The following is a 14,526-nucleotide window of genomic DNA, read 5'->3' on the forward strand; positions in this document are numbered from 1 at the left end:
GATCCATGGCTTTGTGGGCCGGTTCTGGAGCCGGAACCATGGCTGCTGGGGCCAGAAACGAAGCTGGGACCATGGCTGCTGGGGCCAGAACTGGGGCTGGAACCATGGCTGCTGGGGCCGGTACTGGAGCCGGGACCATGTTTGCTGGGGCCTGTACTGTAGCCCAAAGCATGGCTTCTGGGGCTCGGGCTGCTAGCGTGGACCTGCGACTCCTTCTCTTCGGAGCCTTTTGGAGGTTCCGTGGACCTCCAAAAGCCAGACGAGTACCCGAGTACGGCTCCTGGACAGGAGCAGGAAATGGGGAAGAAGCAGGGGTTGACTCCAGACGGAACACGCCAAGACGTATGGCATCAGGTTGGGAATTGGGAGGCAGGGGGCTAGCATGCCTGGTGCTTGCTGGCCGGGAATCACATGTTGAAAGGAAGTCCAAAATCCAGTCAGATAAGAACTCAACAAAACATGGTTTCTCTGCTGCCAACCGGTGCGCCTCTACCAGAGCGGCCCTCTTCTGCCGAACACTGGATGCTCCCTTCCACCAATCAAAGCAGCAAGCCAGATAAAAGGTAAAATGCTGTAATTCTACCTAAAATGGATCATCTGCTGGGTCCATTTGTGGTTGGTTCATTCTGTTACGGTTGAGTGAAGCAGGCAGGACCCAAATGCTAGCGATGTTACGTATTGCTCCGAGGCTTCGGAGCGTGTGTCGAGTAATCCCCGAAGCTTTTTGTGAAGCCTGTATCGAGGCTTGTATCGTTTTGGGCCAGTGACGTCATCGATCACAAACGAAGCCTCGCTGCCTGTCGATACCACGTGACTGCTTCAGGAAGCGCTTCAGATCTTGGCGCGTGCTTCTGACAGATAAAAACCATAAAAACCCATTGGATTCGAATCAAGATGTGTGAACCTTGTGAGAGGAGAACACTGTCATTTGCCAGTTTTGGTTGTACGATATTTTTGCAACTCGTTAGAATGGAGCCAGCAAAGAAGAGAAGGACTTCCCCTGTGTGGGAACACTTTGATCTGATTTCACCCAATAAGGTAGGTTGCATACATAGTATATTACAACAGATGTATTATTTTAGATTTTGTATGGTTCATTTTTTTACTTTTTCTAGTAAGTAAGTAAGTAAGTAAGTTTTATTGTGCTCCAGGGAACTGGGATACAATAATAAATTTTAATACTTCATCCATGCTAAGGCATTATCGTGCCATACATGAGAACAAGGAGGGACATGGAGGTGGACCTGCTCAAGGTTTTTCATTTAATATTTTGAAATAATATATTTTATAATTTAACCATGTTAACTTCGCTTTATCATGCAAATAAAAGAAAGTTACAAGATACTCATTCTTAACACAGCTGTGTCATTAAAGCTACGTCATGCAATATGCATTGTACATACACTGAATTTGATTGTCAAAAATTCTCTTGACATGACCCCTGTGGTGTGTGATATTCGAGCCAAGGCAAGAAAACTGGTGGGATATTTCAGGAGCAGCATGTGCTTTGACCTTTCTTACATTGGTTAATAATGAATAATAACAATAATGCTATGTTTATGTTACTGCTAATTTGACAATTAAATACATCTTTAATTTTGTGTTAAAGGAGAAGCTTGTATCGGTGCTAAGGCACACTGAAGCTCCTGCAAGAGGTGGAGACCCGCTGGAACAGCACATATCACATGCTGCAACGTCTGGTGGACCTCAGAGAACCAGTTGGTGCGGCATTAGCCAGTTTGAACACAGAAATCACCACACTGACCTCTGCTGAGTTCACCATCATAAGTGGGTGCCTCTCTCTGCTGTCTGGATCCAATGATGCCACCATTGAGCTTTCTGAGAAGAAAAATGTATCTGGTTCCAAGGTTGTGCCCCTCCTCAAAATGCTGGAGCAAATGCTTCATGAGGAAATGGCAAAAACTGCAGTAGCAGTGGCCAAAGAAATGGGAGAACACCTCTTAAGGCAGCTAAGAGAGAGGCTCCACACACTCCAATCTATGAGCATCATGTCATTGGCAACACTACTGGACCCTAGGTTCAAACTGATCGGATTGGTTAGCCCTTTAAAAGCTGCAGAAGCCACAAAAAGGCTTGTGACTGAATGTGGTGCACTGATCCGAACACCTGAAGCCGTGCCCCAAGAAAGTTAATCCACATCTCAACCTGAACAAGAAACCCCAGGTAATTTTATTAATTTTTAAAGCAATTTGAAGTAATTACTACATCCACTGACACTCTATGTGTATACTTTTCAGGAAAAAAACTCTGGCATAAATTGGATCAGACTGTGAAGATGTCCAGGAAGACCAAGAATGCCACAGCTGACGCAACTGTTGAAGTCCAGCGGTACCTGGCCGAACCAAATATCAGACGCTTGGAGGACCCTCTGAACTACTGGCAGACACAAAAACATGTTTATCCAAACCTGGATAAACTTGCAGTCACTTTTTTGTGCACACCTGCTTCCTCAGTCCCGTGTGAAAGAGTATTTTCAAAGGCAGGAGAAGTTGAAAATAAATCGCCTAAGCCCAAAAACTGTGGAAAAAATAATGTTTTTAAACAAAAACCAATAAAATTGTTCCATGAATCACAAGCATTTTCGCTGGCCTTTGCAAAGTCACACAAGCATTTTCACTGCCCTCTGCAAAGTCACACAAGCATATTCACTGCCCTCTGACAGGTTAAACCCTTCTTCTTTTCCAGTTTTCGAACATATATTGCTTCTTTTGTGTTTATAGAAGGCAGCAGACATTTACATTTATTTATGTATAGATATAACAACAAGATACTGTATTGATACATTGTTTTTATTATTATATGTCATTTTAAAACACTTACTGGTGCAAAATTCTGTTAATACAGGATTACAAATACATTTGACATCTTTTACACTTTTGTATCATTATTTCCAGTATTTTTAGTATGTCAAAGATTACAAATAATATTTGGCTGTTTTACACCTGTTCACCAACAGGGGGTCTTGTGTGCACATGAAGCCCATGATGAAGCCTCAGATGAACCTTTTAGTGAACCGATTTGCTGGAAGCAGAAAGTGCTTTAGATCGGTTGAACCACAACGCTCATATTACCCATGGATGTATAATAAGAACCCGGGCCGGTGACACGATAGTATTAAGAGAGCTCAGACCCTCACTTATATAGAGGTCGGAACATGTCATACGTATAAATAAATAAAAGCATAAATAAATGTAGGAATACAAAAATAAATGAATAAATACCGGAGTAAACATAGTGCAGTGTTTTCAGGAAGCTGTGGCTCAGCCGGAAAGCAGTTGACTGTCAACCGCAAGGTGACTGGTCATTACGTCTTTTTTGTTGTTTATAAAAGTACAGCTAAATGAGATAATGTAGTTAATAAATGTATTCTTTGATATGGTTTAGCCTTTCTCAGGCTACAACATGGTTAAGTTTACGAATATTATTAAGGAATATAAATCCCTCTTTGCAATGTTTAGCAGCCTCCTTAGGCTTTTCAATCACAATCATTAAACTGAAATAAAAACAATATTGTTAACATGAAAATATGACTTCATGTTTGTTGTTTAGAGTTATTCTAAGGCTTTACTCATTGGGAACTCGGTATGAGATAGAGCACACTGTTCAGTTGTCCAATCTGGCTGTTTTACACACTTTGACCAACAGGGGGGTTTGTGTTCAAATGAAGCCCATGATGAAGCCTCATGAGATGAACCCTTTTGCGAACCAATTGGCTGGAAAGCTTCAAAGCTTCATAAGGCTTCATCTCGCCATCACTACCAAATGCAGAATAAACTGAAAAAATTACTTTATTTCAAGGTCTAGAGGCACAAACAGACCACTAACCCGAGAACACAGTCAAAGACAAACAATGAACCAACAATGACAGACAGAAAAAACAGAACTTGAATACACACAAGATTAATCACACAAACAAGACACAGGTGAGGAGGGAGGAGAAAACACAGGGGCACCAGGTGAACACAATCGGGTAATTAGGTAGGAGGGAAAACAGACAGACAGCAACAGGCAAGACAGGAGGTGAAGACTTTTCAAAATAAAACATGAAACCAAAGACAGAAAAAGACAAGACAAAACACAACACAGACAGATCGTGACAGAGACAAACTGGTTCAGGAGATAAAACAGAATGGGGAAGAAATTGTTAAGCAAGCCGGCAAATTCTGGGGATCCTTGCTGACCCTGGTTGACCCAGAGAACCCTCAGGAGTTCATTGCTACTAATTCTGACCTGATATTTGACCAAAAGACTGCAGGACCTGGCTTGTCTCTGTCCGAAGACAAAAGGAAGGTTTTCTACAGTAATTGGCTGGGAGGAAGCTCTGCCTGCATGTTTACCATTCAGGGGATACAGTCTGGTCATAGCTTTGAGGGATGGGTGACCAGCCTTTCGAAACACTGTGACTGGACCATTGGTTTATGTGACACAAATGATGCAAAGGAGTTGAGAGATGGAGAAGTCTATGCACTGTGCTGCAAAGGTAACCAGCTCAGCTTTCTCACAACACAGTATAGTGAGAATATGACTGCATTAGGCCTAAGACATACGCATATGAATGTGAGGAGGAGGACTGACAACGTGCTCCGTATTTTCAGTCAAGCCATTGACCCTTCAGGTAACAATATAACAAACCCATTGGCCCGGCCGCAAAAAGTGGAAGTGGTTTTTAGCTTTCCTGACTTAACGTTCTTAAGTCATCATAGAGATGCTTTGTGAACTTCTGTAATGGTCATCCATGTTGTTGTCTGTAGCCCACATCATAACATTTCCATATTCATTATGTGCAATTACATTTCCAGCTAACTTTTCCAGATTGTCATTTCACTGTTTGTTTCATTTGATCAATGTGAACATCAGTGTGAGTGATACGCTTAAGTAAAATGTAATGACTGTGCTCTCAATGCAAAGATTTGAAATGCAAAAAAGTTGCAGGTATTAATTCTTCTAAGAACAAATCGATATCAAGAACATTTAAATTAGTTATACAATTTTTGTGATAGATTATAATGGGCTGCTAACTACTTTATCTGAATGTCAATTTGTTAAAATTCTTAGAGTCTTTCACAGGCACAAAGAGTTATACCAGCATGTGTTGGCAAGTTAGAAATAAATACCAGCTCATATTGGCGTTGCTCATTTCTAATGTGTAAAATGAAACTTAACACTGTCACAAAAGCCCTCAGGTAAATCAGTCTAACTCCACCCCATAGGTACAGGGTCATAGGCTATGCTCCACCCTCTGATCTGGTTTCCTTTATCAAAAATCGAAACTGTTGTGCAACGCTGATGTCGCAGAGCATTAAAACCCAAAACTGAGCAACTAGAAGCAGGCAGCATCTCATCAGCAAAATCATATTTCATTGGAATTTTTCAAGACTTCCTGCTTCTGAAACATGTCGGACAATCTACCAAAGGACCTTCAAGTTATCCTCTGCGACATGTGCACAGAGGAGGACAGGAAACCGGCACGGAAGACCTGCATGAAAGGTGAGATCTCCATGTGTGTCCAGCATCTCCAGATCCACCTGACCACTCCTGTGTTACTGCAAACCCATCCTCTGACCGAACCCATGGCGTTATGTGGCACTACTAAATGCCCCCAACATGGAAAACTGCTGGAGTACTACTGCTTGGATGACATGACCTGTGTGTGTGTTTCCTGCGCCATTGAAGACCAGCACCGCCTTCACAACATGAAGACCTTCTCCACGGCCCACAAAGAGCTCATGGAGAAGCTCAACGCAGAGCAGCAGGCTGTACTGACGAAAACCGATGACGTGAATGTGAGTTTGGAGAAGTGGGAGAAGAGTGAAAGCGAGAAGCTTGGTCGCTCCTGTCTGCGTTTCGTTGAAGCTGTGACCAGCCTGCATGATATCACCCTGATCAGCGTCCAGAGTTCAGTCTCTGCCCGTATGGTGGCCATCAAAACCAGCAAGAGCAGCATGCTGGCAGCAAAGAAGGAGAAGGACACCTTCAGATTCCTGCAGATGTATTCTCAGGTGCATCAGGATTTGGAGAAGGCCAAGGTTGTGGACCTGGGAAAAGGGTTGGAGCCTGGCAGTGACCGAGACAAACTGGTTCAGGAGATAAGAGAGAATGGTGAAAAAATGGAGAAGCAAGCCGGCCACTTCTGGGGATCCTTGCTCACCCTGGTTGACCCAGAGAACCACCAGGAGCTTGTTGCTACTGGTTCAGACCTGATCTTTGACCCCCAGATTTTCGGCCCTGCCATGTCACTGTCCGAAGACAAAAGGAAGGTTTTCTACAGTAGTTCATCAGAGCAATGTACTGCCACTCTTCTGATCCGTAGCACCCTGTCAACTCAGGACTTCCAGAGGTGGATGGTCTGTTTTTCCCAGGACTCTGACTGGACCGTTGGTTTATGTGACAAACAGTCTGCAAAAAACGTCATGGATGGACCGGTCTATGGTCTGCGCTGCGAAGATAATAAGCTCAGCTCTCTCACAACAGAAAATGAGGATTCCTCTGATACATCAGTCAGTTCCACAGGGATGCAGACACATTTCATGACCCCAACAAAGAAAAAACACAACGTTTTCTCTGCACTACTCACACAAAATGGAGATGAGGCAGCACCACGACCTGAAGCGGTGGAATTGTTTTGGAACTTTGTTGGCTCCTCGCTGTCCTTCTTCAGCAGAACCGGACAGCACCAGAGGGAAGAGATAATCACAATAAAGGCGATTCCCAGCAACTGGGACCTGGCTACCTTCGTTCAAGTAGAAAAGAAAAACGCCAAAAATATCCAACAGAACCCATGGCAATGCACATGTGGGAAGGCTTACAACTATTACAAAAATCAATACCGTGATGGAATGCGCAACTACAGCCCTCATCAAGATAAATGTTCCTGTGGAGCAGTTATTGGGGGCGTTTGCATCCCAGAGGTGGTTTGTGAGTTTCTGTAATGGGTCGGAAAATGCTGATCATTGAACAAAGCTCAGAAGTGCAAGTATCTGCTTTTATTGGATTCATATAAATGTAATTGATGATATGTTGACTTGCTGTCAAATGTAAATATAGTGCCTTTAGTGCAAACAATATGTTGTGATTCTTTATAGTGAACAACTTACACACGGTAGCCAATGTGATCTTCAGCTGTCTCCATGGCAGTGTATTTTGGAAGTTGGTTATGTTTCTACTGTTTCTGCCTGACAGTTGAAGGTGTTTGTCTCCCTCTAGAGGTGTTGAATGTGTCATTGCTTTCACATTTTTCAGTGATCTTACACTGCATGGTTTTAAATAAAAAAGAAAAGTAATTCTAGCTTTTTCTATCCTATTCACATTGTGATCTGTGGATGAACTGATCAACAATAAAGCCATAAAAAAAGAGTAAGATGTGGAATGCTTTTATTGACTGATTAAGACAAGTGTATTGGAAAAACTGCATTTCAATTGGACATTTTAACACCAATGTGACAATAAGCAAAGGAAACAACACAGTTAATGTAGGAGTAACTACACGCTCATGGTGTAAAACTGAAAAGGAATGACCCGTTGATGTAGAGGCTGTAATGATTCATAAATGAATTGTTAACGTCAGCCAACACACTTTGGTACTGGATAACACCTCTGCTGTGAATTCAGCACTTCATTACTATGTACTGTACGCACTATAGTGCTGTGGTCTAGCATTCAGCATATACTGGTCCAAGTATAAATGCTCCAAACATGTAATTTACCTAGTATTTCTTTCAAATGTGCTTATTAGTTTGTGATTATATCTGAAGTTAAATATTTGACTTTAAAATGACAAATAAAGTGCAAAAAAAGGGAATGTTTAATTTCTAAAAGTATGTTAAGAACTAGCAGCTGCATAAATATTTTGTACTTTCGAAATAATTTAAGACTCGTTTGCTATAATTTTATTATGCGTGTGTGACGAAGTCTGGATCAGGGAATGAAGACTTGCTACAGATCTGTCCATGGACAGCTTCAGATTTGCATACAAATAAAAATGTAGGGCCTTTGCATTGGAATGATGAGATACCGGACATGCTAAGAAGCTAACTGCTTTAGCTTTGAAGCTCATATGAAAAAAGTAACATTCAGTCTAACGCGACTCAGAGTGTAACGGAAAATATTTTTGTTGTTGTCAAAGTAAAAACCAATATAGTGATTTGCATTGAACCTTAGCTTATGTAATAAAAACAAGGATGGTAAAAGAACAGTATTAATATTCATGTCGCTGTACATCAGACAGGCAGTGTTGCAGAGTTATACTTCGATCTGAAGCCGGACCCAGCTGGATATTCAGCTGTCGTTGCCGAAGACAGTGTTGAGCTGCTGGGTGACCCTGATGAAGGTGGTCCTGCGGCTCAGCTCCTTCAGTTTGCCTGCCCCGACGTAGGTGCAGGTGGAGCGGACCCCCCCCAGGACGTCCCGTATTGTCACATCCACCGGACCCTTGTAAAGAACTTCCACTGTCTTCCCCTCCGACGCTCTGGAGGCGGAAACAAACAGAGGTTATCATCAGAGCAGTACACACATTTTGTTCCTGTTTAGATCAAAATAACTCAGACCTGTATTCAGCCACGCCTCCTGCATGTCTCTTCATTGCTGTGTCGGAGCTCATTCCATAGAACAGCTTGTATTTCTTGCCGTTTTTCTCAATAACCTCTCCCCCGCTTTCTGAGTGGCCGGCCAGCATACCGCCCAGCATCACAAAGTCAGCTCCAGCTCCGAAGGCCTTTGAGACATCTCCTGGGCAAGTACATCCCCCATCCTGAGAGAAGAGAAAACCACACAATGGTTTAAGTGTGACTGTGTTTATCATGGCTGCATTTAGAACAAAAGATAAGGCTGCACATTCACAGGGGGAAATGCACATCTAACAAGCCACATTACTCAAGGAAGAGAAGATAAATGATTGATAGTTAGATATATAGCCTCAGAGAGAGAAGTTATTGTTTGCCTAGAGCTAGATAAGAATATTGTTACCTCTCTTGACCACCCTTTTTTGTCAATGTGAACCTTGAGCTATAGCACTAGTTAGGATAAAGCTAAAACTTGAAGCAGGGAACATTTTTTTGAGTTTTGTTAACAGAGCTAGGCTAGATATGTCTAGCATCTAGGCTAAGTCAAGCTATCATGGTTAGCATGGTATTAATAATGTTCTCAAATAACGCTGCATTTCCACTGCATTGTACCGGCAATCTTTTATTCACTCGACCCAGATTTTTAAACATGGAAGCCCTTAGCTACTGTATGCTAATGACGAGTGACAGATGTTCCTCTGACGACAGCGATCACCTATGAACTCAGGAGGCAGACCCCCTTTCCACATCTGAGACGAGACTTAAGACTAAGAAAGCTTTTAGTTAGGGCTGGCTCAGGCTTGCCTTAAACTGTAAAGCTTCTAAATCTGAATGTTGAAAAAAATGTGAATTTAAATCTTGTGCAATCCAATGGTACTACCAGCAGTGGAAAACTCACAGAAAGAGTGGGAAAGCAAAACATGCCAATATGACACACTGTTACATGTTTAAATCATAGACTGTATACAATAGTTATTATACACTCTATGGGTAAATCCCTGGGTTTTAAGAGAAGAGAGTCTCACAGAGATGATGTGGCCGCCCAGGCCGTGGGCTGCATCTGCACACTCGATCACAGCGCTGAGCTGAGGGTAGCCCACCCCTGTCTTCTTGCGGGTGGTACACACAGAGCCTGAACAGGGAGACACAGGGGTGAGAAATGACTCACAGGTACATGGTAATGTACAGGTGTTGTTTGATCTCTGTGTGCCAGATGAATAGGGGTTGCAAAATCTTCCCCTTTCCGTGAGGTATGTAAAAGTTAATTTAACATGATACAAATAACACGTAGACCTGGAAACGATAGGGTGTGATTACCTGGTCCGATGCCTACTTTGATGATGTCAGCGCCAGCCAGGATCAGCTCCTCCACCATCTCTCCTGTCACCACATTTCCTGCCTGAGCAAAATAAAAATAAATGACCTGTAGACATCAATTCCATTTGCACATACTTGCAGTTTAAACCTGCACATTTACTGACCATTATTGTATGAGTGGGGAACTTGTCCCTGACGTCCTTGACAAAGTGAACAAAGTGTTCAGAGTAGCCGTTAGCGACGTCTACACAGATATAATGCAGCTGAGGCACCGCCGCTATAATGGCTGAAACCTTGTCAAAGTCACCTTCTCCGGTCCCGGTGCTCACTGCTACATTCTGGAGATAGACAGAGAAGAGAAAGACTTAAGACCAGCATTAACAAACCAATGGAAATGGTTCATAATAGTTCACACTTTTAGTACCTGCAGGCATTCAGGATTCTTTTTTGCAAATGCCGACCACTCATCCACGGAGTAATGTTTGTGAACCGTGGTGAAGAGAGTGAACTAGACAGAAAAATAAAAACAAGGCAGTTGAGATATTTTTGCAAAAACGATAGAATACGTTGTTATTTTTTTCATATTCTGAACTGACTGAAAAGGCATACATTATTCCTTATTATTATTACAAGGATATAGACCCTTTAGAAGTATAGATCCTACACATAAGCCACCAAACATCTCATCTCTGGTAAAGGAAACAAGGCCAGTCCTTATCAGCCTGTGTTTGTAACATAGAGTTAAATAGCAGTGATTCATAAATTGAATTCTGACATGAGTCGCACAAATGTTCTGGGCATTAGCAGCTGGAGCAAGAGAGAGAAAAGCTGCATATCTCTTTATGTTGGATAACACCTCTGCTATGAATTCAGCACTTCATTACTATGTACTGTGCGAGCTATAGTACTGTACATTCAGCAAATCATGATCTATGTATAGTTTTATTAAGACTATGTTAGACACCTCTCCTTCCAACGAAAGGACTACCTTGCTCCAACAACATTGACAAGATTAAATGATAAACAACAACATGTGCTGTATGAAGCCATTTGTAAATAACTAGTAACGTGATGATGCTAACCTTGTGCAAAGCCAGGGCCATCTCAAAGGTCCCCACGGTGTCCATGTTTGCAGCGATGATGGGGATCCCTTCGTAGCTGCCCTTGGAGTTCCTGAAAGTGTAGCTCCGCAAGAGGTCTACCTGCGAAGAGCAATGAGACATCAGTGTACTTAATACTTCTACAGATTTGCTCGAATAGGAATCCATTTATTGGAGCAATGATACACTGGTTTCACTCAGGGAGAAAAAATCCACAAAACGTACCTCGCTCCTAGACTTTAGTGTGCTCCGCTTTGGACGGAGGAGCACATCCTTAAAGTCCAGCTTGATGTCGTCCTCAATGCGAGGCATTTTGGAAACAGGCTTTGCAAGATTTGTATTGTGTAACCAAAAAATGTGAAACTTAGCAAAAATGTGAATCTGTGAGAGAGGAGGAGGACAACGTTATGGATAATTGGCTTGTACTGTGTCTATTCTTGATTTTTTACACCCACTTTTCCTCTTCTTTTGCTTCCACATATGCTCATATAGGTTTAATACACTAGCTACATCAGGCATGGTGTATGGAATGAACACATACAATGGAAAAATCCTCCAGAATGAAAAGCGACATGAGTCAAACATTTAACCACCACTTGGTGTGGAGATGATTTAATGTAATCTTTAGCTGGCTAGCATTTTCATAATAATTCTAAAATTCTACTGAAAGACACCCAAACACAACACAAAGATAAGAAAAGCGTTGCTTCTGTAGCCCCTATGTCAACATTCAAGATTAGCTATGCTACATCGGTGATACGTGTACAAATTATATTCACTTAATTAGCGTAGCAACATGTTTAACTAAATACAAACTATTAATAAGATAGTGACGACTTTTTCTTTCCTATGTAGCAAACTAAAGTATTTACCTTTAGGAAAGTGTGGTTGGTTTGTCTGTGCCGCTGGTTGTTTTTCCACTGTGTGCACAGGAAGCCTTTCGAAGGCGCACACCAACTGACAGCCCCGTTGTAGTTTTCAAGGGCTTTATCTAGTAGGCGGTGACGAGCTGAAGAACTACAAACGTGAGACTCGCTTTTCGCCACGTTGGGTTATGTCGTAACGTTTGTTTTAGGTATTCATTAAACAAAGTTGAGTTGTAATGTGGGAGGTACTAACATTAGTGTTGTATAATTTAGAAGACTAATGCTGTGACTTATAGGCGAAAAATAAAGCAAATACGACGACCGAAATCTAGTTGATGCGGAACTGTTGACATTCAAACAAGAAGGAGGCGTCATTCAGTGAAGAACACAGGAAACACCCATTGACTTTTTATGCTTTTTAGAAGGGATAACGACTTTCCTCCCAAACATACTTATTGTCATTATTGCGTGATCTCATTCTGCTCCTGCTTATTTACAAAATGCTGATTAAAGTAAAGGTAAGGCAAAGCCATCTAAACATGTGTTATTACTGCGTTGTGTCTAGGTCTAGTCCCATAATTAGCTAATCATAACCTTTATTTACAATTTGTATCTCAGACACTCACAGGCAAAGAGATAGAGATTGACATTGAGCCCACAGATAAGGTATACAACTATCACCCCCCCCCCCCCCCCCCCCCCCACCCCCTATATGTGAATCTGTGTGTGTTCAAACATGTTTACATTCATTTCCTTGCAGGTGGAGCGGATTAAAGAAAGGGTGGAGGAGAAAGAAGGGATCCCTCCACAGCAGCAGAGGTTGATCTACAGTGGGAAACAGATGTAAGACCAAAAAAACAGTAAAGCGTCATATCATATGCATCAAATACATATTAATCTGCAGCTGAAATTAGAATGACTTACTAGCATCCAGACTAACCTAAAATTAAACTATATTTCGAGGACCTATTTTTGAGTAAAATGTATTTTTTGATAGTAGATGTTCTGCTGTCTTCTGAACGGCATTTTTATTCCCAGGAACGATGAGAAAACAGCGGCAGACTATAAAATCCAGGGAGGCTCCGTTCTCCATCTGGTACTTGCTCTGCGAGGAGGACATCTGCTACACTTCCCCAGAAACATACAATCGAAGAATGCATTGTAGTCATTCCTTGGAAACCTGCTGTGCCTACAATGATCGGATACACCTACACCTACACTACATTTGTAGAAAGCGCCCAGGTTCTACTTGTGGCAAACACATACTGACAGCCACAATATGTTGGCTGCAAACACATCTGTAACAATGGGCAGACACTCCACATGTAAAAGGTGCCCTGGTTGAAAAGGCACAGTCAGAATGAAACAAAGCTGTGGCTTATTGCTGCAACAGAAAACTGTAACGTCACCCTCTTTCTGCATGTAAGCACAAGTCTTTGTCCCACTGATGACAAATCAAACATAACATATACAGATTCTCCAAGGAAACCCCGCCCCTGGATTGCGGTTGTTTCCAGAACACAAACTAAGGTTGACTTTTTCATCCATGTTTTATTATGTTTGAAATTGCCACAACTCACTTTGCTTAATTATTAGAGGCTACTGGGTTTATGAGCATATCTAAATTCATTTTCTTGAGTAAAGCACCCATGTAGATTAGTTAGAAGCTGGACTAAAGCGCAGTTAGACCTTCCAGCACTAATTCTAAATCATGTACCACCGAATCCATTCAGTTGGATAATGTTTTACATCATTTCATGTGAATTGTATTTGTTAAGAAAACATTTTTTTGTTGCCGATTTGCACATTGTTCTATTGTAAATGACAAGGAATGTACCAACTATGGTGTTGTCTGACAATGGGCCCAGTTTACATGGATATTGTTAGGTTTGTTTGTTCAGATAAGCAATGTTTTGTTTCGGGATTGCTGTGTCAGCGCCATTAGACCCGACTACAGAATCGAGTGACAAGGACCTACGCTGTGGATTTCTTTTTCAGTAAAATAAACTCTTTTGAAAGCTGAAAATGCCTCACTTTTGCCATTCTGTGTTCTTCAATAAGTCATTTAAAATGTTAAAAACAACTGTACAAAGAAGATCTGTAAAGTATTTTATTTCTGTCACACGCACACTCAACACCAATATGTAGATTTTTAACTAAAAATAGAGACAGGATGGTAGGTAGACCGCAAACAGCAACTTAATTTAAGACCAATATGTACCGGTACACAAAATGATTTAGAAATGACATTATTATCAATGGTGTATTGTACGAGAAGAATTGCTTAGATTAACTGTATACGTGAGTCGTTATAACATAGAAAACTTCATATTTCCACCATATTGAAGGCCAGTTTGGTCTGAATGACAGCAAGAAGTGGAGGTGGCAGCTTATAAGTGAACCTTGAGCATAAAAAAGTTAGATAAGTCAAAACAGAAAATAGATTTTAAGCAGTAAAACAGCAGGTGGAGCAATTTATGCACAGATTACATTGCTGTGTCACATTAAGTCGCAGCATTTGATATCTGAGGAACCTTCTCCAGGCCTCATTTATGTAAAGAAAGGATGTTGTTGAGAAAGTTTGTGTTGTATGACAAAAAAGAGGTCATACTAATTGAATCACATGTAAGAAATTATTAAAAAAACGGAATTAGGATACAGACA

The 14,526-nt window shown here is 41.6% G+C and overlaps 3 protein-coding genes across 3 annotated transcripts; 2 read left to right on the forward strand and 1 right to left on the reverse strand.

The window, feature by feature from the left end:
* Window positions 1–5,295: 5,295 nt before the first annotated feature.
* On the forward strand, window positions 5,296–7,374 carry LOC307031788 (uncharacterized protein). The gene has a single exon (XM_079669191.1). It carries the CDS (start codon window positions 5,415–5,417, stop codon window positions 6,948–6,950), a length of 1,536 nt encoding a protein of 511 aa, XP_079525317.1. The 5' UTR covers window positions 5,296–5,414; the 3' UTR covers window positions 6,951–7,374.
* Window position 7,375: 1 nt separating this feature from the next.
* gmpr2 (guanosine monophosphate reductase 2) lies at window positions 7,376–11,995 on the reverse strand. The gene is made up of 9 exons (XM_079669200.1): window positions 11,869–11,995; window positions 11,222–11,377; window positions 10,979–11,098; window positions 10,321–10,404; window positions 10,061–10,234; window positions 9,897–9,978; window positions 9,605–9,711; window positions 8,565–8,767; window positions 7,376–8,485 (listed from the first exon to the last, which is right to left on the reverse strand). The coding sequence occupies exons 2-9, from the start codon at window positions 11,306–11,308 to the stop codon at window positions 8,296–8,298; spliced, it is 1,047 nt and encodes a 348-aa protein (XP_079525326.1). The 5' UTR covers window positions 11,309–11,377; window positions 11,869–11,995; the 3' UTR covers window positions 7,376–8,295.
* A 141-nt stretch (window positions 11,996–12,136) lies between these two features.
* nedd8 (NEDD8 ubiquitin like modifier) lies at window positions 12,137–13,888 on the forward strand. The gene is made up of 4 exons (XM_079669210.1): window positions 12,137–12,380; window positions 12,481–12,528; window positions 12,623–12,705; window positions 12,901–13,888. Exons 1-4 carry the CDS (start codon window positions 12,363–12,365, stop codon window positions 13,025–13,027), a joined length of 276 nt encoding a protein of 91 aa, XP_079525336.1. The 5' UTR covers window positions 12,137–12,362; the 3' UTR covers window positions 13,028–13,888.
* Window positions 13,889–14,526: the final 638 nt, after the last annotated feature.

Source organism: Notothenia rossii (genome assembly GCF_949606895.1).
Source record: "Notothenia rossii genome assembly, chromosome: 3".
NCBI classification, from domain to species: domain Eukaryota; kingdom Metazoa; phylum Chordata; class Actinopteri; order Perciformes; family Nototheniidae; genus Notothenia; species Notothenia rossii.

Coding starts and splice junctions, on each gene's coding strand:
- nedd8 (XM_079669210.1), top strand. Junction 12,529..12,622: donor ACATTGAGCCCACAGATAAG/GTATACAACTAT, acceptor ATTTCCTTGCAG/GTGGAGCGGATTAAAGAAAG. Junction 12,706..12,900: donor ATCTACAGTGGGAAACAGAT/GTAAGACCAAAA, acceptor TTTTATTCCCAG/GAACGATGAGAAAACAGCGG.
- LOC307031788 (XM_079669191.1), top strand. CDS start 5,415: ATGTCGGACAATCTACCAAAGGACCTTCAAGTTATCCTCTGCGACATG.
- gmpr2 (XM_079669200.1), bottom strand. CDS start 11,308: ATGCCTCGCATTGAGGACGACATCAAGCTGGACTTTAAGGATGTGCTC. Junction 9,979..10,060: donor TCCCCACTCATACAATAATG/GTCAGTAAATGT, acceptor TATTTTGCTCAG/GCAGGAAATGTGGTGACAGG. Junction 8,486..8,564: donor GGAGGCGTGGCTGAATACAG/GTCTGAGTTATT, acceptor TTCCGCCTCCAG/AGCGTCGGAGGGGAAGACAG.